At 52.1% G+C, this 23,176-nt stretch overlaps 1 protein-coding gene across 2 annotated transcripts; it reads right to left on the bottom strand.

Annotated features, from left to right (window-relative positions):
* Positions 1 to 938: 938 nt before the first annotated feature.
* LOC109772224 (uncharacterized) lies at positions 939 to 21,960 on the bottom strand. 2 transcript variants are annotated; one of them, XM_073508943.1, is made up of 11 exons: positions 21,699 to 21,960; positions 21,435 to 21,580; positions 17,174 to 17,382; positions 16,892 to 17,037; positions 16,718 to 16,794; positions 16,507 to 16,629; positions 16,315 to 16,417; positions 16,083 to 16,120; positions 2,400 to 2,484; positions 1,981 to 2,247; positions 939 to 1,882 (listed from the first exon to the last, which is right to left on the bottom strand). In XM_073508943.1, the coding sequence occupies exons 3-11, from the start codon at positions 17,323 to 17,325 to the stop codon at positions 1,542 to 1,544; spliced, it is 1,332 nt and encodes a 443-aa protein (XP_073365044.1). In that variant the 5' UTR covers positions 17,326 to 17,382; positions 21,435 to 21,580; positions 21,699 to 21,960; the 3' UTR covers positions 939 to 1,541. The 2 variants fall into 2 exon arrangements, with proteins under 2 accessions (XP_073365044.1, XP_073365045.1); XM_073508944.1 differs by lacking the exons at positions 16,083 to 16,120; positions 16,315 to 16,417; positions 16,507 to 16,629; ... (3 more) ...; positions 21,435 to 21,580; positions 21,699 to 21,960 and adding an exon at positions 2,661 to 16,016.
* Between the last annotated feature and the right edge of the window lie 1,216 nt (positions 21,961 to 23,176).

Here is a 23,176-nt window from a genome sequence, read left to right as displayed (position 1 = left end):
ACCATGTACACGGAGGCGGAGGCCAAGGAAGCGCGAGAAGACGGCGTCGACCTGCTGGAAGAAGGCCGGCTGTTAGCACTCAGCCGGTCCGCCATCTACCAGCAGGGTTTGCGCCGTTACCACAACCGGAAGGTCAAGCCAAGATCTTTCCAAGAGGGCGACCTTGTGCTCCGGCTGATACAGCAAACAGCCGGCCAGTACAAGCTCTCGACCCCTTGGGAAGGCCCTTTCATCGTCAGCAAGGTGCTAGGCAACGACTCCTACTACCTGATAGACGCACAAAAACCAAGAGCACGCAAGAGGGATGATTCCGGCAAGGAGTCGGAACGACCATGGAACGCGAACCTCCTGAGAAGATTTTACAGTTGAAAGCAGTATGTATCATGCTACCTTTTTGTATTAAGTACGAAACAACGGGCCCCCCGAGGAGCACTCGGGGACTGCCCTCCTTTATCTATGAATGACGAGTGTCATACTCATGAATGTATTATTACATTTGATTTTCTGTCTGGCACCGGGTTCGACTAGTCGGCCCGGGGACTGGCCGCCTTAAGTTATATTAAAAGTTCTACCTGAAGTCAGACAAGTAGTGTGCCGGCACCCGAGCCCTCTCTTGTTGAAAGTTGCAGCTCGAAGAACCGACTGTCCGACTGACAAGAGCGAAAGGCAGAAAGGATGCCCACACGAAAAACGGCTAAGGACTAACGAACTTACATAACACAAAGACGGCCTCCAACCACGCTTGCCGGCTGTCAAAACAGCCGGCCGGCCGGCCTCCCAATCACTTCGCTATAATCCAACAAAGCTAGAGTACTTGCCCTCCCAACTAGCTAAGCACTTCTCCAGCCACAGATTGCAGAGCAACTGTCCGACTGGGGAGGCGGCAACCAAGGGAGGGCGGCAAAGGAAACAGCAGAAGGATGAAAAGCAAAGAACAAGGGAAAGCCAAACGCATGCATAATTATATTTACACATAAGGCCCCCAACAGGCCGGCAGTCAATATTGTTCGAATACACCCCAAGTGGGTGGAATTGTGCAAACTTAACAAAATACTGTTCCAAGAATGGTGAAACAGGAAAATAGAGGCAGCAGACTAGACTAAGGGCGCAGTGTGGGAGCCGGGTTGGTCGGCGGAGACGGCACCACCGGCTGGAGGAGTGGCCGGCTGGCGGGTCTCGGCTTGATCATCGCCGGCCGCAGACGGCGCACCCACGCGTGCCTTGTTGCTGGAGGCACGATCAAGCTGAGGCTGACCGGCCGCTCCACCATCTGGCGCGACGTCTTCACCCTCCTCCTCCTCCTCGCCCTTGTCGCTGGAGTCGATCTCCTCGGCCGAGTCCTCGCCGTTTGCCGGGTTCAGCCCGAACCACTCCTCCGGCTGGGCAACGCCGCTGTCGTCCACCTCAGGAGCGAAGACGTCGGTGTCGATGTAGTCGGCGATCACCGAAGCCCGCTGGATGATAGCCGGCCGTGCCGGCTCCAGCTCCGTGTCGGCCTCCTGCCGCCAGCTGGCCAGCTGGTCCAGACTCAGCTCGGGATACTAGGCCTTGGCGAACTCCAGCGCCCGCCTGGCGCCGGATCGAGCCGCCGAAGCCTTCCAGGCCTCGAAGCGGCCGACCGCCACCTCCAACCAGTCGGCGGTCCGACTGGGGGTGCGGGGAATCACCTCTCTAGGCCAGAGGGAGGCCAACACCTGTGCCCCAACATGCTGAAGCCGGCGGAGCATGCGATGAGCCGGCTGGAGGCGGGCCTGAATCGCCAAGAGCTGCTCCTCCAGCGACCGGCGAGCGTTTGGTGCGATCTCGGCGCCAGCCTGCCTTTGTGCCTCGCGGTGGGCCTCGACGACCTGGTTGGCGGTGGTAGAGTAGCCAGGGAAGTACTCTGCGCAAGGAAGAAAGAGAAAGAAGAGAAAAACACCAAGTCAGAAAATGAGCTAAAACGGCAAGCGGCAAACAAGGACGAAGAGGAAGGCGGCCTACCGTCAACCAAGTCTTCGATCTGGCCATAGCCGTTGATCAGCGTCTGCTTCGCTTTGGCCCAGCTGGCCGCCTCTGTCTCATACTCGGCTTGGAGGGCGGCCTCGCTGTCCTGCACCGCCTTCAGGGCCGCCTTGTGGCTCTCCTCCTGGTCGGCCAACCTCTTGGCCAGGCGGTCACGCTCCTGTGCCAAGGCGGCAAACTCGGCCTCCTTAGCGCGGAGGGCGGCCTGAGTCCCGTCCAGCTGTTCCCTCAGACTGGCATTGGCCACTGCAGGGATGGCAGAAAAGAAAGAAGCAATAAGGGAGAAGTCGTCAAGGAAGATCCGACCCGACTGCTCAGCAGTCGGCCCGAATCTCGGGGACTACACCCAGTGGGTGCGCTGATGCGCCCCCACGTGAGATAAAAGACGAAGCACTTACCCCGGCTCTCAGATAGGTCAGCAGTCTTCTGGGTCAGCTCCCGAGCCTGGGAGTTGAAGGCAGCCGCGCGGAGGTTGTGGTAGTCCTGCAAGTCAGGCAGAGGAGCGAATGAGAAAAAGATAGCAAAACAAAGCCCGCTAAGAAGTTCCAAGCCGCCTGCTCAGCAGCCGACTCAGAACTCGGGGACTACACCCAGTGGGTACGCCGACGCGCCCCCACGGAAGAAACCAAGATCAAAAAAGCAAAAATAAGAAGACTAACCCGAATGGCCGCCCGCGTCACAAGGAACTCGTCATTATATTTCCTCAGCGCCGCAGCCTGGGCTTGAAGCCGGTTCCGGACGCCCTGCGCTGCCACGTTCACCACAGCCGTCCCTCCACCCGGCGTCCACCCCGAGCTGGCGCTGGCCGCCTCCATGTCCTGGGCCGACGAGCTGGAGCCCGCGGCCTTCTGCGGCTCCGATGCAGCCTTCCCCGCGCGCTGGCACGATGGCGACTGGACCACCAGATCCGTCCTCGCGGCCGGCTCGCCCCCGGCCGATTGCGCAGGTGGCAAGTTAGGCTGGCCGCCTTGAGTCGCTCCAGTCGGCGGGGTCGGTGCCGCCTCCCTCTCCAGGACGACGACGTCGTCCTCCCTCTCCAATCCCGGCTGGTCGCCGCCGGCTTCCTTTGGTGGGGGCTCTGGGACCTCAGGCGCCGCGACGTGCAGAGGGGTGACGAGCAAGGCCCCCTCCGCCATCGCCGCGGCCGCAGCCTCCGCTTGGGCCTTGGCCGCTGCGTCGGCGCGCGCCTTCGCTGCCTCCTCCTCCTGGGCCGCCTTGGCGGCAGCCGCCCTCAACTCCTCCACCTCCCGCTCCTCCCGCGCGTTTTGCTCCATCGACGCCTGAAGCTCGGCGCGGGGGTCCACGCGGTGGGTGCTCCCGGATCCTCCCGGCGATCCGACGACGGAGGCGGCAGCAACCCACTCGAGCGACAGCGGAGCCCTGATTTTTTGAGAAAGGATAAGGACTCAGAAACTACCAAAGAAAAGAAGAAAGAATGCACAAAGGAGTATACACTTACACCGACACCGTCTGCGGCTGCTTCACCACCTTGCGGAAGCGGGCCGCCTTCGCGGCCGCCTCATCCCGCCTGGTCGCCGCCGCCCCGCCCTTGGGTTTCTTTGGCCGACTGTCGAACAAGCCCGACACGGCACGACGCTTCTGCCCGCCGCCCCGAGCAGGCGGCGCGGCGGAGGAACCCGCGCCGTGGCCAGACGCCGGCTGGAGGCGTGGGACGACTTCCGCCTCGTCGTCATCCAGCCAGTCGTCGAAGCTGGCCCCAAGACCGGAGCCGCCCGCCTTGCCGCCGGCTTCGCCGCCACCCGTCTCGGTGTTGTCCTCCATGCCCGCCGCCCCCAAGTCGTAGTTCTCCAGGTCATGTTCCGTCCGGTCAGGGAGGAATCGGTGCTCCGTCTCCGACCCGGCCGCAGGTCGAAGGAGAGAGCTCTGCTAGGGCACCCCGACTGGTCAGAGGCGGCCAGAAGGAATTCGGCAACAAAACTAAGGAAAGGAAAGGAAAGAGACAACATACCATGGGCAGAGGATGCGCCCGGGAATATGGCTCCTTGCCAAACCGCCACTCTGTGGAGAGCTTGCAGTTCGCAAGGTAATTCACCATGTGGGCCACCTCATCATGCGGCATGTCCTTGGTGCACATCCGGCTCGGATCGAGCTGGCCGCTCATCTGACAGATCAGGTAAGGGCGGCTCTGAAGCGGAAGGCGGCCAGCAAGTCAGGCCCAGTCAGGCCCTCCGACTGGATCATCACCCGTAGTCAGGCAACGGCCGCGGCTCCAGCCGGCGTCAGCGACGCGGCCCTATAGGACCAGTGGGGCCGCCTCCCAGCAGGAGGGCCGGCTACGTAAGCCGGCAAGTTGACGTAGTCGCCCTGCGGGGCGACGTTCTTCACGTAGAAATAGGACTTCTACCAGCGCTTCGCCGACTGGATTAACGTGATGACGGGGAAGGGGTTGTCGGCCGCCGGCCTCCGCATCGCGATGAAGGTGCCGCTCTGGGCCGGCACGCCCTGCATGCGGGTGCCCAGCTTAGATTGGAAGAACCCCCCCCCAGAGCTCGATGGTGGGGAGAACGCCAAGGAAGCCTTCGCACAAGGTGACGAAGGCGGACAGCAGCACCACCGTGTTCGGAGAGAGGTGGTGCGGCTGGAGTTGATAAAAGTCGAGGAAGGAGCGGAAGAAGGCGCTCGCCGGCAAGCCGATGCCGCGCAGGAAATGCGAGCGGAAGACTACTCGCTCGCCTTCCTCCGGCTCCGGCGTGATCTTCCTCGCAGGCGCGAGGCGGACCCGCACATGGTCCGCGCCGGGCAGCCGCCGCGTCTTGCGAAGGAATTCGATGTGGTCCATGTGGACGTTGGAGCCGTCCCAGTCCCCGCCGTACTGCATGGTGGCGAGAAGCTAGCGAGGAGGGTGCGGCGGCGGAGAGAGCACGGCCCTGCGGCGGCAGAGCTGCGGGGTGGAGTGAAGAATGGTGGGATGGCACGACGGCAAGGCGCTACTGCGAGGGGAAGCAGGAGGAAGAAGATGGCGGAGAGGAGAGGAGCGTGCGAGCGTCTGCCGCTCCCCCTCCTCCCCCTACTTATAGCCTCGTGCGGCGAAGCCGAGGAGGCGAGACGTGGGGAGGAACGTGGGATTAACTGCGCCCACTCCCCCACGTCCCGCGATTACCGGGCTCTAACGGCGTGCGGAAATCGTCGCCGGAAGACGTGCGGACGGCTTTGGGCCGCAAAGAATCCGCGCCTGGGCCTAGGCGTAGGAGTGGTGGGCCCTTGACCTGCGGCGACGTCTTGTCGCGCGCGTGGGTTGGCAGGCTCGCTTTAGCCAGGGGACGCCACATGGTTCGCAGGCGGCGAGCGGCCGGCTCGCAGCCCGGCGCACGCGCCGACGGACTCCCGCCTTCCGACTTCAAAAAAATTTCGCCAAGATGGCGCGCCCAACCGAAGCCGGCTCCCAGCTGCTGGCTCGTCAAGACAAGAAGCTGACCGAGCTTCTTGACCTCCACTCAGCCTCGAAGCCCAACCAGCTTTGGGGACTACTGTCGGAGTAACTGACCACGGGTAGCCAAACCGACTCCCCCTGGCTCTTTGAAAATTATCAGGCCATTCGGGCCTTCAAGCATACAAAGCATAGGGTCGCCTTCCCCCGGCCGGCTACCCCCAGGGGCGACTCCCAGAAGGTGACCTAGCCCCAGAAACCTGCTCCAAGAAAGATACGAGATGGCCGACTCCGGGAACCCGGCCCCAAGAAGACCGACTCCCAGAAGCCGGCCACGAAGAAAGCCGGCTCCCGGAAGCCGGCCAAGATTGCACCCACCAAGACTGAACCCTCATAGCGGCGGTACGATGGGGTGTGGCCACAGTACAGCCCACTACCCCCGATTCCCGGAGCAGGCGTGGCTACAGGGCGCCGTACGGGCCAGCCATCCCCCGTCCGGCGCGGCACTGTAGCCATGTTGGCCTCGATGTCACTCACGACAGGTGCGAGTACGGCCCGCAGGCGGCGGGCCCCTTTTGCCAAAGAGACGTCCGAAGGCGGCCTGGCCTCCTCTAGTCGGCCAGGGGTGTAGCCGGCTCCCAGTAGCCGGCCACCTCCCTCCCTCGAAACATGTGCCTCATTAAGAAGACAAGACGAGGTAAAGCTACAGTGAGAGCTCACAAGGCGGCGACACTGTAGCCACGCTTACCTCGACAAAGCCCTCGTCATCAGAGGCGAGGCAACAGTAACCAGCCGCCGACAAAGCCCCCAAGTGGTGGGGCCGGCCTGCCGGCCAGGAAGCCGACAGCCGGCGGGACCCACCAGTCGGCGGGCCCCACTGACCGGCGGAGAAGCCGACCAACATAGACGCTGATGGCTGGGACCCATGCCCAGCCGGATTACCATTGTACCCCTAGGGGGTAGGCCTATATAAACCCCCCAGGACACCCATGCAAAGGGTTGATCTCATAGAGTTAGACACACCACCTAGAGAGAAAGGGAGAGCTAGCCTTGCCCTTCTTCTTCCTCTAGCCAGACAGCTCGAGGAGCACTTGTAGCCACTTGTATTGATCTAGTGATCATGCGGAGACCCCACAGAGCAGGACTAGGGGTGTTATCTCCACGGAGAGCCCCGAACCTGGGTAAGATTCACCGGCGTGCATGTCTTCGCCTCATCCCGTTTCCAGGCATCGGTGACGTCTTACTGGCTCCCACAATGATAAGCCACCCGTTGGCATATGTCGCACCTACCACCCGACATGTGGTGCATTATTCGGTGTTAATTATGCTTAATTCTTGCTTATGCGATTATTCGTTTCTTGGTTGGTCGCTTCCCAATATTTTTGCTAGCCTTCATTTTGCACCAAGTATGATCTCTACTTGTGCATCCAAAATCCTTTAAACCTGTTTTGCCACATGAGTCCACTATATCTACCTATATGCGGTATTCTTTTGCCGTTCTAAGAAATTTGCATGTGCCATCTCTTTTTTTCAAAATAAACATCTCTTTTGTGTATTTGTTTCGCTGCTCGCGGAACGGTAACGGGTGGCTAATATTTTCCATGCTGGATGTGTTATTCTCACGATGAGTGTTTATTCACTTGTCATTGCACGAGAGTAAGGCAAAGGTTTTAGGGATGCCCAGTCCCGAAATGCAAAAATGAATTTACTTTATGTTGTCAAATAATAAATTCCTTGGAAAGTGTTGGTATGGAGAGCAACCGTGGATACGGCTAGCCATGGAAAGTGAAAGAATGGTGGAAAAAGGAATAAACTTTATTTTCTGTTTGGCAATCGCCTATGGCATATCTAGCATGGAAATTGTTTGTAACTCTGAGTCGTTTTCGTTGGTGGGATGGATACACCTCCCAAAATGTTTTTATCTCTAATTTTTTCGGTTTGAGCTCTGGCACCTCTACAAATCCCTACTTCCCTCTGTGAAGGGCCTTTCTTTTACTTTATGCTATTTTTATTTTTGAATTTGAGTCTCCATCTTCTCTTACAAAAGCACCAACTACGAGGCAATATGATCGTACTTAAGTATTGGGTGTAGTTAATATTCGAGTGTGTTTCATGAATGGATCAATGTTTGAGCATGATGGGCTAGGGATAACTTATTTTAGCGTTGATATTTTGAAAGACATGGTTGCTTGTTGATATGCTTGAGTATCTAAATTATTATGTCAAAACTAGACTATTGATTTGAATCACATAAAAGTCCAAATGTCCATGCTATAGAGAAAAGAATATGATATGACTTGATAAACAACACTCCACATCAAAAATTCTGTTTTTATCACTTACCTACTCGAGGACGAGTAGGAGTTAAGCTTGGGGATGCTGATACGTCTGCAACATATCTATAATTTTTTATTATTCCATGCTGTTTTATTATCAATCTTGGATGTTTTATAATCATTTTATATTCATTTTATATCATTTTTTGGTACTAACCTATTGACATAGTGCCAAGTGACACTTGCTGTTTGTTCCATGTTTTTTACATCGCATGAAATCAATATCAGACGGAGTCCAAATGCAACGAAACTTCACGATGATTTTTTATGGACCAAAAGGAAGAAGTTAGGCCCTGGCTGCACCTGGGGGAGTCCCGATGAGGGGACAACCCACCAGGGCGCGCCAGGAGGCCCAGGCGCGCCCTGGTGGGTTGTGCCCACCTCGGGTGCCCCCCGGACTGCCTCTTTTCTCTATAAATACCCCAAAAATCCCAGAACCCTAGGGGATTCGACGAAATATTCATCTAGCCGCCGCAGAGTCCAGAACCACCAGATTCAATCTAGACACCATCTCGGATGGGGTTCACCATCTCCATTGGTGCCTCTCCGATGATGTGTGAGTAGTTCTTTGTAGACCTTCGGGTCCGTAGTTAGTAGCTAGATGGCTTCCTCTCTCTCGCTGAATTCTCAATACAATGGTCTCTTGGATATCCAGATGATGTAACTCTTTTGTGCTGTGTTTGTTGGGATCTGATGAACTTCGAGTTTATGATCCATTATATCTTTTTATATCCATGAAAGTTATTTGAGTTTCTTTGATCTCTTATACGCATGATCTCTTACAGCCTTGTATTTCTTCTCCGATATTTGGTTTTTTGGCCAACTTGATCTATTTATCTTGCAATGGGAAGAGGTGCCGGGTAGTGGGTTCGATCTTACGGTGCTTGATCCTAGTGACAGAAAGGGAACCGACACGTATGTATCGTTGCTACTAAGGATAAAAAGACGAGATCTATATCTAACACAATAAATAAACGGATATTGTCTACATCATGTGATCGTTCTTATTGCATTACTCCGTTTTTCAATGAACTTAATACACTAGATGCATGCTGGATAGCGGTCGATGTGTGGAGTAATAGTAGTAGATGCAGGCAAGAGTCGGTCTACTAATCTTGGACGTGATGCCTATGTAATGATCATTGCCTGGATATCGTCATAATTATTTTAAGTTCTATCAATTGCCCAACAGTAATTTGTTTACCCACCGTTTGCTATTTTTCTCGAGAGAAGCCACTAGTGAAACCTACGGCCCCCGGATCTTCTTTCTCATATATTTGCCTTGCGATCTATTTTTCCTTTGCATTTTTATTCAGATCTATTAAACCAAAAATACGAAAATACTTTGCTGCACTTTATTTATTTGCGATCTATTATTTCACTATTTTACCAATTTTCTGGCATCGTTACCTGAAAGGGATCGACAACCCTTTTAACAAGTCGGGTTGCGAGGTGTTGTTATTTGTGTGCAGGTGCTGTTTGCGTTGTGTTGCTTGGTTCTCCTACTGGTTCGATAACCTTGGTTTCTTCACTGAGGGAAATACCTACCATCACTGTGCTGCATCATTCCTTCCTCTTTGGGGAAATACCGACGTAATCCTAGCAGACAGGAGCTTTTCTGGCGCTATAGTCAGAGAGCGATCAGCCGCCATGGACCAACGCGGGGCTCCTTCAGTGAGCACAACTCCAACAACAAGCGGTCGCTGGAGGCCTAGGGGGTGGGCGATGCGGATTCCTTGACCTGCGAGGTGGCGCTGCGGGCCAAGCTCTAGGAGGAGCAGGCAGCGCGGTAGGCAGCCCGACCCATGGATGGCTGGGGGGCGTTGTCCGGCCCGGAAGACGCCGGCATGGCTCTGGACCCGTGGGAGGCTATGGCTATGGGCTCGGGAGCTAGGGGATCCGTCCTGTCACGCCCTCTAGCGCCTCTCTCTGGTGTGGGTTCGGATGCGGGCTTCGGTACGGGCGGCCCTCGCCCTAATTTGCGCTCCAAGAACAATGACTTCCCCAACAAGAACCGCAAATATAGGCCTACTGGCCATGGTGATGGTATTCTCCCCCCTCCTGCTCCTAGCGGTCCTTCTTCATTGCCATCTCTGGCGGCCCCTGGTCCGTCCTCCTCATCTGGCTCCTTCTCTTGCTTTGCGTGCCACCGTTTGGGTCATTTCCAATCTCACTATAAATTTCCGCCCTTTTCCTTATCTTCCACCAAGATGGCCACCTCACTGCCGATTTCATGAACCACTCCCCTTCTTGGGCACTCAAGCACCTTGGGCTGGGCTTACCTGGTAGCGAGTTCTTCACCTTGGTCGGTAATCTCTATCAGGTGACCCCCGTGCCTGCTATCTAGAATGCCTCTATCATTTCCATCTTATCCAAAGGGGCGTCCACTCAGATATTGGCTGATGAGTTGAAGGCGTGGGGTTTGGAGGACTGGTATTGGCAAATCCAACAGTTGTTTGCCGCTTCCTTCAGTGTCATTTTCCATCAAAAGAAAGCCTCCGTATGATCGTTTCGTGCACAAGCTTCACTCTCCCTCTCGACCAGCTGGTTATCTCTGTCAAGGAGGCGGAAGATGGTGCCAAAATCTGCGGTTCTGTATGAAACATTGGTCCTTCTTTATGACGTCCCTCCTCTGATGTGCTCTTCTGCTCCTCTTCTGCCCTTCGTGGATCTGATTGTTCTTGTTGTGGCTATGGATGCCTCCTCCCTTGCGCGGCCTGGCCCGGTTCATATGCTTATCAAGTGCATTGACCCCTCTCGCGTCCGTGGCCACATTCAAGTCTTTCCGGGTGATGACGCCTTTCGTATCTTCGTGCGCCTTCTTGAGGGTTCGCTGCTGCTGAGGAACCTGCCTTTGCTGCTGCAGGTGTGGGGGATGGCCTGAGCTCTACCGTAGGGTGAACGGGTTTCCTTAGCCCCTTCTCGGCGGTCTGCTCCAATCACCCAGCTAGGCAAGCGTCGCTGTCACTCTTGGGGGTGGATGATGGCATGGTCCCTCCTGCGCCGGCAGCTCCTTCGGCCACTCCTGTTCGCTCATGCTCCAAGTTTCCTGTCAAGAAGTTCTCTGTCTGCAATCGGAGCTCTGGGGCCTCCAAGCACTCCACGACTGGCCTCTACCGCAAGCTTGACCGTGACCTAGGCAAGGTGGCTTCACCCAAGGATACTCTGCCCCCCCCCACATCTGGCTGTTCCCTGCCTGTTCACACCCCACCTCCACTACTCACAAGAGCCGCCGTGCCAGGAATGCAGGGGAGTCTATACTTGATCGTGTGGCTCGGAGGGTGGAGGAGAACGATCAGGTTGTGACACGTACGAGTCTTGCCTCCCCCAAACGTGTCCTTTTAACTGATTTTTCTGAAGAGTACTTTATAGCAGTAGCGACAGGTTCCGTTTTATTCTGGATGGCTCCTTTGGGTCACCTTCTACTTTGATTTCTAAGATTCGTGCTAATGAGCTCGCCCAGGCCGCTTTGGCAAGGGCTAAAGAACATGTGGCTGATGCGGCCTCTGTTGCTCCTTCCCCAGTTGTGACTGAGGGGGGATTACCATCGGATCTGACATTGGTTTCTGTCCCTGTTGGTAAACCTACGCGCAAGTGGTTAGTGACATCTGCTGGGCCCTCGAGGTTCAGTCTCCGTATTAAAAACTTGAACTTTAAATGCAAGCCCTAGTTTGGAATATGTAGGGTTTCGGAGCTAGGGGCAACGAAACCTGTTAAAGGACTATATTAGGGCTACAATATCGATCTCGTGTGTCTTCAGGAAACCACCAAAGTCTCGTTCTCTCCACTGACATGGTCTCCTTGGCTGGTGTTGATGTTTTTTCTAGAAGTGGCTGCCTGCCTCTGGCCAGTCGGGTGGGATTTTAATTGGTGCTCGTCTGGATGTTTTGGATTTCGTTTCCTTTGACTCAGGCTCTTTCTTTACGAGTATGGGTTTGCACCACTGAGCCTTGGATCAGCATTTGGAATTTATTAGGGTTTATGGTCCTGCTAATCATGCTTTGTCTAACGATTTCTTTTTGGAGCTAACTTCTGAGGTTGAGTTGATCTGTCTTTGTTTTTTGATCGGTGGGGACTTTAATCTTCTGAGATTCTTGTGGGACAAAAATAATTCTAATTTCTCTTGGTCCAGGGTGGAGGGTTTCTCGCTCTCCAGAAACTGTAGAGGTCTAGGGCTATGTTTACCTGGTCTAACCATCAGCTAGACCATGTCCAATCGGTGCTTGACAGGGTCCTAACCTCTCCTGAATGGGAAGCTTTCTTCCCTCGCCCCTCCTTGGCCACTAAGTCCTTTATTGGTAGCGATCACACGCCTCTTCTTCTGGACTCTGGTCTGAATTCTTCCGTCATTCCTCGCCCTTTTAAGTTTGATGCTTCGTGCCTGTTGGTCGAGGGTTTTTTCCCGTTAGTCTTGGGAAAGATTATAGAGTTTTTTTGGCTTGCCCCACGGATCTTTTGGTCCTCTGGATGACTGACACTTCTTGTCTTCTAATCTTCAGCAATTTCTGAGAGGTTGGGGTCAAAATAGAGCGGCTGACTACCGTAGAGGAAAGGACAACATGTTATCTTGCATCAAGTAATTGGATGTGGTCGATGACTCAGGAGGTTTGGATGAGGCCGACTGGGCCCACAGATAACTTGGAAAATGCCCTCTTGGACCTCCATCGTCAGGAGGAGGTTTACTGGCAGCACCATGGGCACATCTCGTGGCTTTTAAAATGCGATCCATTACGGCTTATTTTTTTGCTATTGCCAATGGCCACCGCAGGAGGTGCTCCATATTTAGGCTCCTGGTCAATAGAGAGGTTGTGGCCGATCCTGTAATGATCTAGGACCATATTCTTTCCTTCTTCTCTAATCTTCTGGCGGCTAAGCAGCCCCTCCTAGACCTGATGGGTTCTCTATGCCTTTAAAAAATTCTTGCAGGTTTTGAAGCATTTGGTGTATGCTATTATCACTGGGTTTTGTCTGGGCTCCGTTGACATCTCCAAGCTTAATTATGCGATCATCTATCTTCTGCCTAAGGTTAAAGGGGCTGATTCATTCCGTCAATTCGGACCCATTGCCCTAATCAATAACATTGCTAAATTTCCCTCCAAAAGTTTTGCTAAACACTTATCTCATGTTGCCCATAAGCTCATTGGCCAACAACAATATGCTTTTATTAAAGGGTGCTTTATCCTAGATGGATTTCTTAGCCTGCATGGGATTGGGCATGACCATAAAGTCATGAACTGTAATGCTATTATTCGTAAATTAGAATTTGAGAAAGCGTACGACTCGGTCAATTGGTCTTTTCTTCTAGATGTTCTTCTGGCAAAAGGTTTTGAGGGTGCGTATGTTCACCATATTATGCAATTGGTTGGTGGGGGCCAGGCCGCCGTGTCTGTTAACGGGAAGGTTAGCGCCTACTTTAAGAATGGCAAGGGCCTCCGGCAGGGGGTGATGGGGTCACCTACTCCGTATAGGGTCATAGACCTCACATCTAGGGCCCACCTAGGGCCCCACAGCATAATTAGGAGGTCCTAGGACCACATGCGCATTCAGATGCGTACCCCCAGATATCCACTCAGATACACCAACATCACTCGGATGGCTTCCCTCCAGTCGGCCTCACCGCACCACTCGGACAGAGGAGCCGTAGAGGCGACGAGGGAACTGCAACGGTCGAGAGGCTTGATGTTGGTCATCAAGTGTAGTTATGGTGACCGTTACCTATAACTGTTGTAGTTATGCTCATTCATCTCCCTTGTAACGTGGCATTTATGGGCCGAGGCACACTCTATATAAGCCTCCCCTCTACTCCATGACAAGGGTTGAGCATCCATTGTAATCTTACACCCAAAGAGACAACACAAGCTTCCGGGCACGAGATGTAGGGCTATTACCTCCCCGAGAGGGGTCTGAACTCGCTAAATTTGAGTGATACACCTGTAGTGTAGCTAGGCTCCCCCACCCCTTGTTCGTACCCCTATTACTCATTCACAGGTTCGTTGCCTCGACAGGGGGATCCCATTTGCCCCCTCCTCTTTAACTTTGTGGTTGATGCTTTCTCTTGCATCCTTAATCATGCGGCCGTGAATGGCCATATTACTCCGGTTGCTTCCCATCTCATTCCCTCTATTGTGTCTCATCTCTAGTACACGGATGATACAATTAATACTGTGGAGAACTCTGACCACTGTATTGCTAACTTAAGTTTCTTCTACTTTGCTTCGAGGAACTCTCTAGTCTTAAGATTAACTTTTAAAAGTTAGGTTTTAGTTGTTGGTGCTCCCCTAGAGGAGGCGAGGCGGGTGGCCTCCCTCCTCAACTGCAGTCTTCTATCTTTCCCCTACAAATATCTTGGGATGCCTATCTCCCTTTACAAACTTATCGCTAAAGACTGTCCCTTGTCTGTCACTAAGGTGGGTAATCGTGTTATGCCTTGGAGAGGTCGTTACAATTCTTCGGCCAGGAGGGTCTGTCTAATCAATGCTTGTCTCTCCTTGCTGCAGCCTATGTATCTCATGGGGTTTTATCACCTGCCGGAAGGCATTCACGCGGGTTTTGACAAACACAGGAGTGGTTTCTACTGGAATACCGCTGATAATAAGAAAAAGTATAAGTTGGTCAAATGGAAGCGACAAACACATGAGTGGTTTCCTGGCTCGGTATGGTTGACCTACATCGCTTGGGGGCTTGGGCATTCTCAGTATTACAATTATGAACAAATGCCTCATGATTAAATAGTGGTGGCGCATCCTTTCCCCTGGTCTGGCCGCCCTCTGGCGTTCCATTCTTAAAGCCAAATACTTTCCTCATTCGAACCCGCTGATAGTCTCGGCCCAGGGGGCTCTTCAGTTTCTTAGTTTTGGCGTCAGTTGCTTAATGTGCGTGATGATTTCAGGGCTTTGGTCAAGTTCTCAGTGGGCAATGGTTCTTCGATTATATTTTGGCTCGACAGGTGGACCGGGAGGGGCCTCTCGCGGCTGCCTTCGCTCTTCTTTTTTTCTTTTGTTGCGTCTCTTTCTGCCTCCATCGCAGAGCTTGCAGCCAGAGATTGGGACCTTGGTTTTCACCGAGCCTTGTCTCCTGTAGAGTTGGAGGACTGGCAGTGCCTCGTTGCCTCCCTCCCGGCCCTTTCGGAGTCACGGGATGTGGTCTCTTGGCCACACTCGGCCTCTGGCCGTTTTTCTGTTAAGTCCTGTTGTCGTTTGTTGTATGTGGGTGCTCCTGTGTCTAGATTCTCTCCTATTTGGAGTGCGAGGGTGCCGCCCAAGATTAGAATTTCATGTGGCATGCTATGCGGGGACGCTTGCCTGCTGCAGTTCAAATCAAAAAGAGGAATGGGTATGGTTCCGAATTTTGCTCCCTCCGCGGGAAGAAGACACTGATCATATCCTTTTCTGGTGCCCTCTTGCTAGGTTGTTCTGGAGCTGCTGTCGCAAGTGGTTGGGTGTGACCTGGGCCCCGAATAGCTTTGGGGAGCTGTGGGCCAAGGCGTCAACCCTCGTGGGACAGACTAAGAGATTGTTCTGGTTCATTTTTCTGCCATGTGCTAGACCCTGTGGACAACCAGGAATAAATTTACTATTGAACTTGTGTTCCCTAGCAGGGCGGTTGACTGCATCTTCAAATTCTCTATCTTTTTACATAAGTGGAAATCTCTGACAAAGGATGGTGACTCGGCGGTTGTGGATCTTCTCATTTCTCGCGTTCGATCTTCGACTGCTAGTCTTCTGGATATAAATCAAGCCTCTCCACAGTAGTTGGTGCTCGCCGCTGTCGTCGTTAGCGCCATTTTGTCTTGTTAGTTCTTTGCTGGTCTGTGTGCCTGGTTGCCGGTTGTGGCCGGTTAAACTCTTCTTCTGCTTCGGCTTTTGTGGGTCTGTTACCCTTGGGCTTAACTTGTGCTACTGGTGGGCTTTATTAATTTAAAGCCAGGCCGCGGCCTTTTTCTCTAAAAAAATATTGACCAACTTGTGCGGATGCACATGTGTTAGCTGCTTGGGTTGGAACCATAAGTGGATAGATTGTTGGGATGTGTATGTATTGGTGACTTGGACGGACCCAGTATATAAGCTAATGACCCTGACACATCGGGCCTCGGGTAGTTGCAATATCCAGATTGGCCTATGCTATAATGGCGCCCCATAAAATAAACACACTAATGAATGAAATCTTGTGACACGAGTGGCGAGTCATTCTAAACTCACTATAGAAGCACAATAATAAATAATTAATAGCAAAACCGATAACGATGTATCACCTTCACGTACACATTTGTGATGCGTGTTTTCACGATATGCATGTTTTTAGCCATATGTATTATTTCATATTCTCTTGAGCAGACTTGTGAGGATTACGGTAGGTACCTTGAGATTAAGAAGGGGTCTCCTTCCAACTTCATTACCTGTAGGGATGAAAGCATAAAGATGACGCCGTCCGTAAAAAACCATGAAGATAGAGTTGAACTCAGTTAATACTTTTTTTCTTCATTTTGAGATGGCTCACCACGTTTACCTTGTGGTGAAATCAGCGAATACAGTTAACTATAAACACATGCTCAATGTTGGATACGTGGAAATATACAGCAAGTGTCCGTACCTTCGGAAATCTTTTGTGCGATGAAGGGTACGATTTTTCCAGCGTAGGAGTCTCCCCCGATGTAGAGAGGACTTGATAGAAACTTGGGGTGGTCGCTGATCCACTGGACAAGGTCACGTAGATCAAACACTAAGGAGGATGCAGCCAATCAATGCGTCCCAACAAATGAAAATCTAAGCAGTTAGGTAGCACCTTGATGAGGAACTCATGTAGCTGCAGTGATGTAGATACTTCCCCAACGTCGTAGCCTTTGGGTTGTTTGGAAAAGGAAAATCCTGCCCCGGCCGGCGAATCAACGAAGAGGATATGTGCTACCTGCAAATGGGCGTCGTCAAGACAGGAGTCAGGATTGGACCTCAGTATGCATGTAATATGGCTAGCTGCAAGGTAAAACGTGGCCGACCTTCGTCCATGAGTTCGGATTGATTTCCAGGCTTGGTATGGTGCCATTGTAAGTCTCTACGACGAACTTGAATGGACCTGCAGTTGCAGTTGTCATGTTTATGCATCTCATGTATGATATCACGGAGTAGAGAGTAAGGGCGAGTTATCGCTTGAGAACGCAAACAAAATTTACCGATCTCGAACGCGAGGCTGCTGAGTACGGAGCAATGGTCGCCGCCGGTGAGCCAGAGGAGGAAAGGGACATTCTCGCCGCCTGCCTCGGACTCCACGAAGTAGTAGAACAGCTCAGTACCGTTGTCCTCGCCCACCTCCACGTACCTTATAATTGAGCAGCAGCAGGTTATAACCAATGCAGTGGACCAAGGAAGACAGTTGTCTTCCCGCACATCGGCACCTCCTACAACCTTGGTGCGTAGAAAACGTTGAGCAAAGAACAGAGTGACAAAATGGGTACCCGGTCTCGAGGTGGAAGGGGAGGCGGCCCTGGAAGCCGGGGAGGCTAGTCACCACCTTGGAGCTGGAGGCTGCGCCGGCGAGAGCGAGCTGCCTCGTGGTCAGCACGATGGTGAGGAAGAAGCATAGTAGCAGGAGCAGCAGCACGTCCATTTCTCCGAGATGGTAGTGGTCAACTGCTTCCTTTTGCTCTGTCTACTAGTTCAAAGCCTATATGTGCAAAATACATGCCGTAAGGTAGTAGAAGAACAATCGTGAGCACGATCCACATGGGACTTTAATATTATTTTCTCATTGTCTATAATATACCATGTTTCTTTCTAGGGAACTGTAATATTGGATGGCTAATACTTTTCTGACAGCTACTAGATGGCCAATCAAAATGATATCATGTGTCAGGCGTGGCAAGTTGCAGCTAAAATAAAAAGGCACCTTAGTCTAGGGACATCACACGACATGCAAAAAAAAAAGATACTGATAAAATCCGAACGTCAGTTTTCTTAGGATTTCTTCCGAACGCGTTCAGAGCCATTAGATCAAAATACACGGATTTGAAGCTCATCCCCAGCCACATCATCCACAGTCGAGCGTTCGGTCCCAGGAGCGAACGCCGCGAACGACTAACGCAGCCCACTCGGTCCTGCACACAACACGCAGCCTCACTCCCCCACCCACTGCCGTATCCATTTTCCCCACTTTCACAACCACACATCTGAATCCTCATGATGAGGTCCTGGCCGGCGACGAGTGCGAGGCTACGGCGAGGAGAGCTCCTGGCCGACGACGGACCTGCCCGGCCGCCCTCCGGAGACAGAGCGAAGGACAAGGGGACAACATGGGTGGAGGGGAGCCTGTCGAGGGCACGGGGAGGTGAGCTCCTGGCCCGCGACAAACTCGTCCATCCACTCCGCCGGCGAGGGAGCGGAGGACCCGGGGGGCAACTAGAGGTCGTCATTGTCCACATCTTCATCGTCCCCCACTTTCGTGTCACAACTCATGGAAAACCATCATTTTACAAATGCGACATTTTACGCCGCACCGAAAAATTACCCGTGGCAAAAAACACTGAAATGTTTTTTGAGCTCGTTTTGACGTGGCCGATCGCACACGCGCCGACATCGGTCACGACACGCCGCTAACGGCCACCTTCTTTTTGCGTTCAAGACGAAGCTGGCTGCTGGGTTGGGCTGGCGGGTTCCTACGTTTCCGTTTACTGGATTGGGCTGTGCTGGGCGCATTAGATCGTTGTTATTTATACTGGGTTGCTGCCTTGCTGGGTCGGGCTCTGCTCATTCGATTATTCTAAGAAAATGAAGCGGTAGTTTGATCGATTGGCTGCGCACGTTCAGTTTCTCCATAAAACCCCAGTCTTCACACACAGTGCATTCATTCACATTCACCCTTTGCATAGATAACCAGCACCCCACAGCCTCTCCCCCGCTCCTCTCCATCCAACTTTCTCCTTCCCACAAGAAACCAAAGAAAACCTCCATCGCGCCATGGCATTTGGCCTCAGATGGGACCAGGCGCTGCAAGAGATCTTCGGTGGCGACATCACCAAGCTCTCCTACGTGCGCGAGGTGAGCACCAGGTACACCAGCGTTGCAATCCTCAAGAATCATGTGCGCACAGTGAGGGCGGCTGCCAACCATGAGGAGTACGCCCGATTGGCAGACCTCCGCCGCCCACTGATCGAGAACTTGGTCTGGGCGATGGGGGAGGCTAGGGATTCCCTGGATCCATTCCAGTGGGCATGCTGGTACATGTACCGGAACCGCGACCAACTCCGCATCGACTACGAGCTCGACAGGGTGGTGCCAGTGCTGCCCATCGCTCTGATGGAGATGGAGCCGCCGCAGATGGAGCAACGGGTGCAGGTGCAGGTGGAGGCGCCGCAGATGGAGCAGCAGATGCAGTAGTAGATGGAGGTGGAGACAGACACAAGAAGCAGGAGGAAGAAGAAGCAGCTTCGCATCATGGGGCCAGTTTGCCGATATCTCTGTCTTTTGAAGCTGTGACAAGAGTGAGTTCGAACTGACACTGAGGTCCTTGTTAATTTCTGTAGCAAGAACTGAATCAATATATGGATTCAGTTAATTTCTGAACTTAGTAGTGTGCTTGCGTCCGAAGAACTAGAACTATGTGTGCTTTCTATCTAAACTCGCCTATTTATGATATCCTATCTATCTATGCTTGTGTCTAAATGTTTGTGCTCATATTATATGAATTACACTGCTCACACTATCTGAATATTGGTGCTCACACTATCTGAAATTTTGGTGCTCTAGGTTTCAATGCATAGAACTATAGGTGTACTCTAGGTGTCAATGCAAAAAAAAAAACGTGTGCTCTAGGTGTCAATGCAAAAAAAAAAAACGTGTGCTCTAGGTGTCAATGCAAAGATAAAATGTCATAAAATCTAAATCTCAAACTTTTTCCAGTTAACTTATTATGGAACTGTCGGTGTGTTCTAGGTGTCAATGCAAAGGTAAAATGTTACGAAACCTAAAATTCTTGTGTTTTGTAGCATGGTTTGATTGAATAGAGTCTGAACATTGGAAGTCTGAATATTGCAAATTCTCTCCTACTTAGATACACTTGCTGCCTTTAATCAGCACAATTTAAACATTAAATTGAGCACACCTATTAACACTTCACATCAGTCAAATCACTTAAACCCATGTACGCTGACTCCCTCTTGTAGTCAACTTGTCCACTGCATCACTCAACCCAATTTTAACTCATGTATCACTACACAACACCATGCAAATTTCAGTAGTGGAATTTAGTGTCACGTTCAATTGGTGAGCTAGATACATCCCCAACATGGTAGCCTTCGGGTTGTTTGGAAAAGGATAATCCTCCCCAGGCCGGCGAATCAACGAAGAGGATATGTGCCACATGCAAATGGGCGTCGTCAAGACAGGAACGAGGATTGGACCTGAGTATGCATGTACAGGAATATGGCTAGCTGCAAGGTGTAAATGTGGCCGACCTTCATCCATGAGTTCGGATTGATTTTCAGGCTCAGTATGTTGCCATTTTAAGGATCTACGACGAACTTGAATGAGTAAATAGCATAAAACTACTAGTTTACAGGCTATGGTTTCAAAAAACTACCGCTTTTTAATTTTTCTCAGATAACTACCAAATGGGCGGTCGGCTGTTTCAAAAAACCCAAATCATCGAGTCTTTATAAGTTGATCATGATTATGACAGGTTGGGCCCATAGCTAAACAAACCGTTAGTTTGACCTTAGTTTGACCGTTAACTTACATATGGGGCCCACATGTAAGTTTCTTCTTCCTCTTCTCTTTCTTCTTTCTCTGCCTCCTGTACCAGACCTCTCTTCTCCCGAGCCGGCGACCCCCTCCCCCTCCCAAGCTGGCGAACCTCCCCCCAAGCCGGAGCTCCTGGTGGCGACGGTTGCAACAAGGCCGGCCTCGTCCGCGAGACTCCAGCAGCGGCGCAGGCCATCTGCGTCGAGCTTGAGGAGCTCGGGCCAGGGGATGGCGGCGGCCGCGGGCGAGGCACGGCGTGGGGGCGGCGTGGAGACTTGAGCGGAGCCCCATCGCCGGCGGCGCCCCAGGCGGCTCCCATGGCGCGCGGTGGCACGGCGACCCGAGCCGGAGCCCCACGGCTGGCGGCGCTCCAGGCGAATCCCGATGGCGCGCGGCGGCGCGGCGACCTGAGCCGGAGCCCCACGGCGGCGCGCCCAGCGACCACCCCGGCCACCCAGGCTGCGGGCGCGGTGACCACGGGCGAAGCCCCATGGTGCAACGGCGACCACGGGCAGAGCCCTTTGGAGGCGCGGCGGCGACACTGCAAGGACCCGATTGCTTTTTTAAAATGATTCCAGGGACCCGATTGCTTTTTAAAAATATTTGTAAGGGCTAATCTGTAAAAATTCTGTTGATGAGGCGCTGACATGTGGCCCCCACAAGTCAGTTAACGGTCAAACAAATGGTCAACCAAACGGTGTGTTTAATGGCGGGCCCGACCTGTCATAAACCTGTTTAATTTTTTAACAAAGAGAATTTGGGGTTTTTTGAAACAGCCAACCCTTGACTTGATAGTTATCAGCGAAAAAAATAAATTCGGTAGTTTTTTGAAACCATAGCCTGTAAACTAGTAGTTTTATGCTATTTACTCAACTTGAATGGACCTGCAGTCGCGGTTGACATGTGTATGCATCTCATGTATGATACGACGGAGTAGAGAGTAACGGCGAGTCATCGGTTGAGAACGCAAACAAGATGTACCGATCTCGAACGCGAGGCTGCTGAGTACGGAGCAGTGGTCGCCGCCGGTGAGCCAGAGGAGGAAAGGGGCATCCTCGCCGCCGGCTTCGGACTCCACGAAGTAGTAGAACAGCTCGGTGCCGCTGTCATCGTCCACCTCCACGTACCTAGTAATTAAGCAGCAGCAGGTTATATCCTTTCTGTTGGAGTCGATCAAGGCGATCGTACCTCCCACCGCCATGGTGCGTGGAGAAATTAGCTGAAGAAGAAGCGAGAATTGGGTACCCGGTCTCGAGGTGGAAGGGGAGACGCCCCTGGAACCCGGGGAGTCTGGTCACCACCTTGGAACTGGACGCTGCGCCGGCGACGGCGAGCTGGCAGAGCAGCAGGAGCAGCCGCCGGATCATACTACGCGTACTGGATTGCAGAGTACTACAACTTGGCTGCTTTCCTTTTGCTCTGGAGTTGTTCTGCTGCAAGGCAGCTTGACCGGAATCATAGGAGGCGCTAAACCATCTACGTTTACGTCTCCTTCGTTCAGACCAGCGCCCGATCGAGAGGTGGACACCAAGGCAACCACCAAACAGATGAGCATTTCCACTTTGTAATATTCGACGTGTGCAACACGTGCCGTTACAAGCAGCAGAAGAACCAGGGTCCACGTGAGCCTGGCCCCATATGGCATCTTATACCAATTCGTTTCATATTGTGTCCTGGTCATGTTTGTGCCAATACTTTTGCCAAGAGCGGATTCTACATTTTACTGACTAGTCTTTTCCCTATGACAACGTTTGCCTTGCGTTAAAAAAGATAGGCTCATTTACCCCTTAGTTGTAACCTTGTGGTGGCTAATTTGCACTATTTTGTTCTTTTTTAAAGACTGGCATGGACCCATGTCCGAATGACGTCCCAGTTGACTAATTCAAATATCAAATTCGTTATGGATATATCTGATACGTATTGAGTAGTGTGGTCAACTAGCGGCACATATACGTCATGCCCAATTTCATATATTTTGATTGAATTTGTTGAAATTTCACATGATTCGTTACACCTTTAACAAATGTGCGTTCGAGTTATAACCCTAATCGCCCTTAGCATGTGGATCCAGATTTTCAGTTTTAGAAAACAGTCAAAGAGAATAAAAATCTCTACTCCTAAAGGAGGAGTCTTCGGTTGTGATGGTCGGTTTGGTAGGTCGCTTCCTTTCGTTTGTTTGTCCTTGTCTCCTCCCGTTCCCACTCTGGTTATTTTACCCGTACCGATTTTTTCCCACCTCTCGTGCAATGTCGCTGTTATTTCTTTTGCCTGCTGATCACAATAGACTTTGTTCGGTTAGATCGAGGGCCAAACCGGCATTTTTTTTGTGATTTATCTATAGTTTGATTAGCACGAGAGTGCAGATTAGAATAACGGACATAAAACTATCCGCTAGATTAGTTCATATCATATTGCTGATGCCTCTTTAAAATCCAGCGCATAAAGGAGAGTTCAAAAGCAGTGCGAGTGGCTCTTCTACTGATGGTCAGAGGGAGGGCTTGGCAAGAGAGATTGAGGGAGCTCTACTGCCTCGATCTGGGCTTACAACCCGATGTCATCATGCCCAGGTAAGCTTCTTTATGTTCCAATTCTTGCACTTGTTGGTCTTTTACTGCCAGGACTTACTAAATTTTAGATGTTGCCGACAAAAGACCAAGGCACAATGTTTTGATTGCAGATTGTTTATTCTTAAGTAATATGCAAAGACTAAGTGAGAGACACAA

The sequence above is a fragment of the Aegilops tauschii genome, chromosome 2 (assembly GCF_002575655.3).
Source record: "Aegilops tauschii subsp. strangulata cultivar AL8/78 chromosome 2, Aet v6.0, whole genome shotgun sequence".
In the NCBI taxonomy this organism is placed as follows: Eukaryota; Viridiplantae; Streptophyta; class Magnoliopsida; order Poales; family Poaceae; genus Aegilops; species Aegilops tauschii.
The sequence above is the reverse complement of the archived record's forward strand: the minus strand, read 5'-3'. Positions and strand labels throughout refer to the sequence as shown.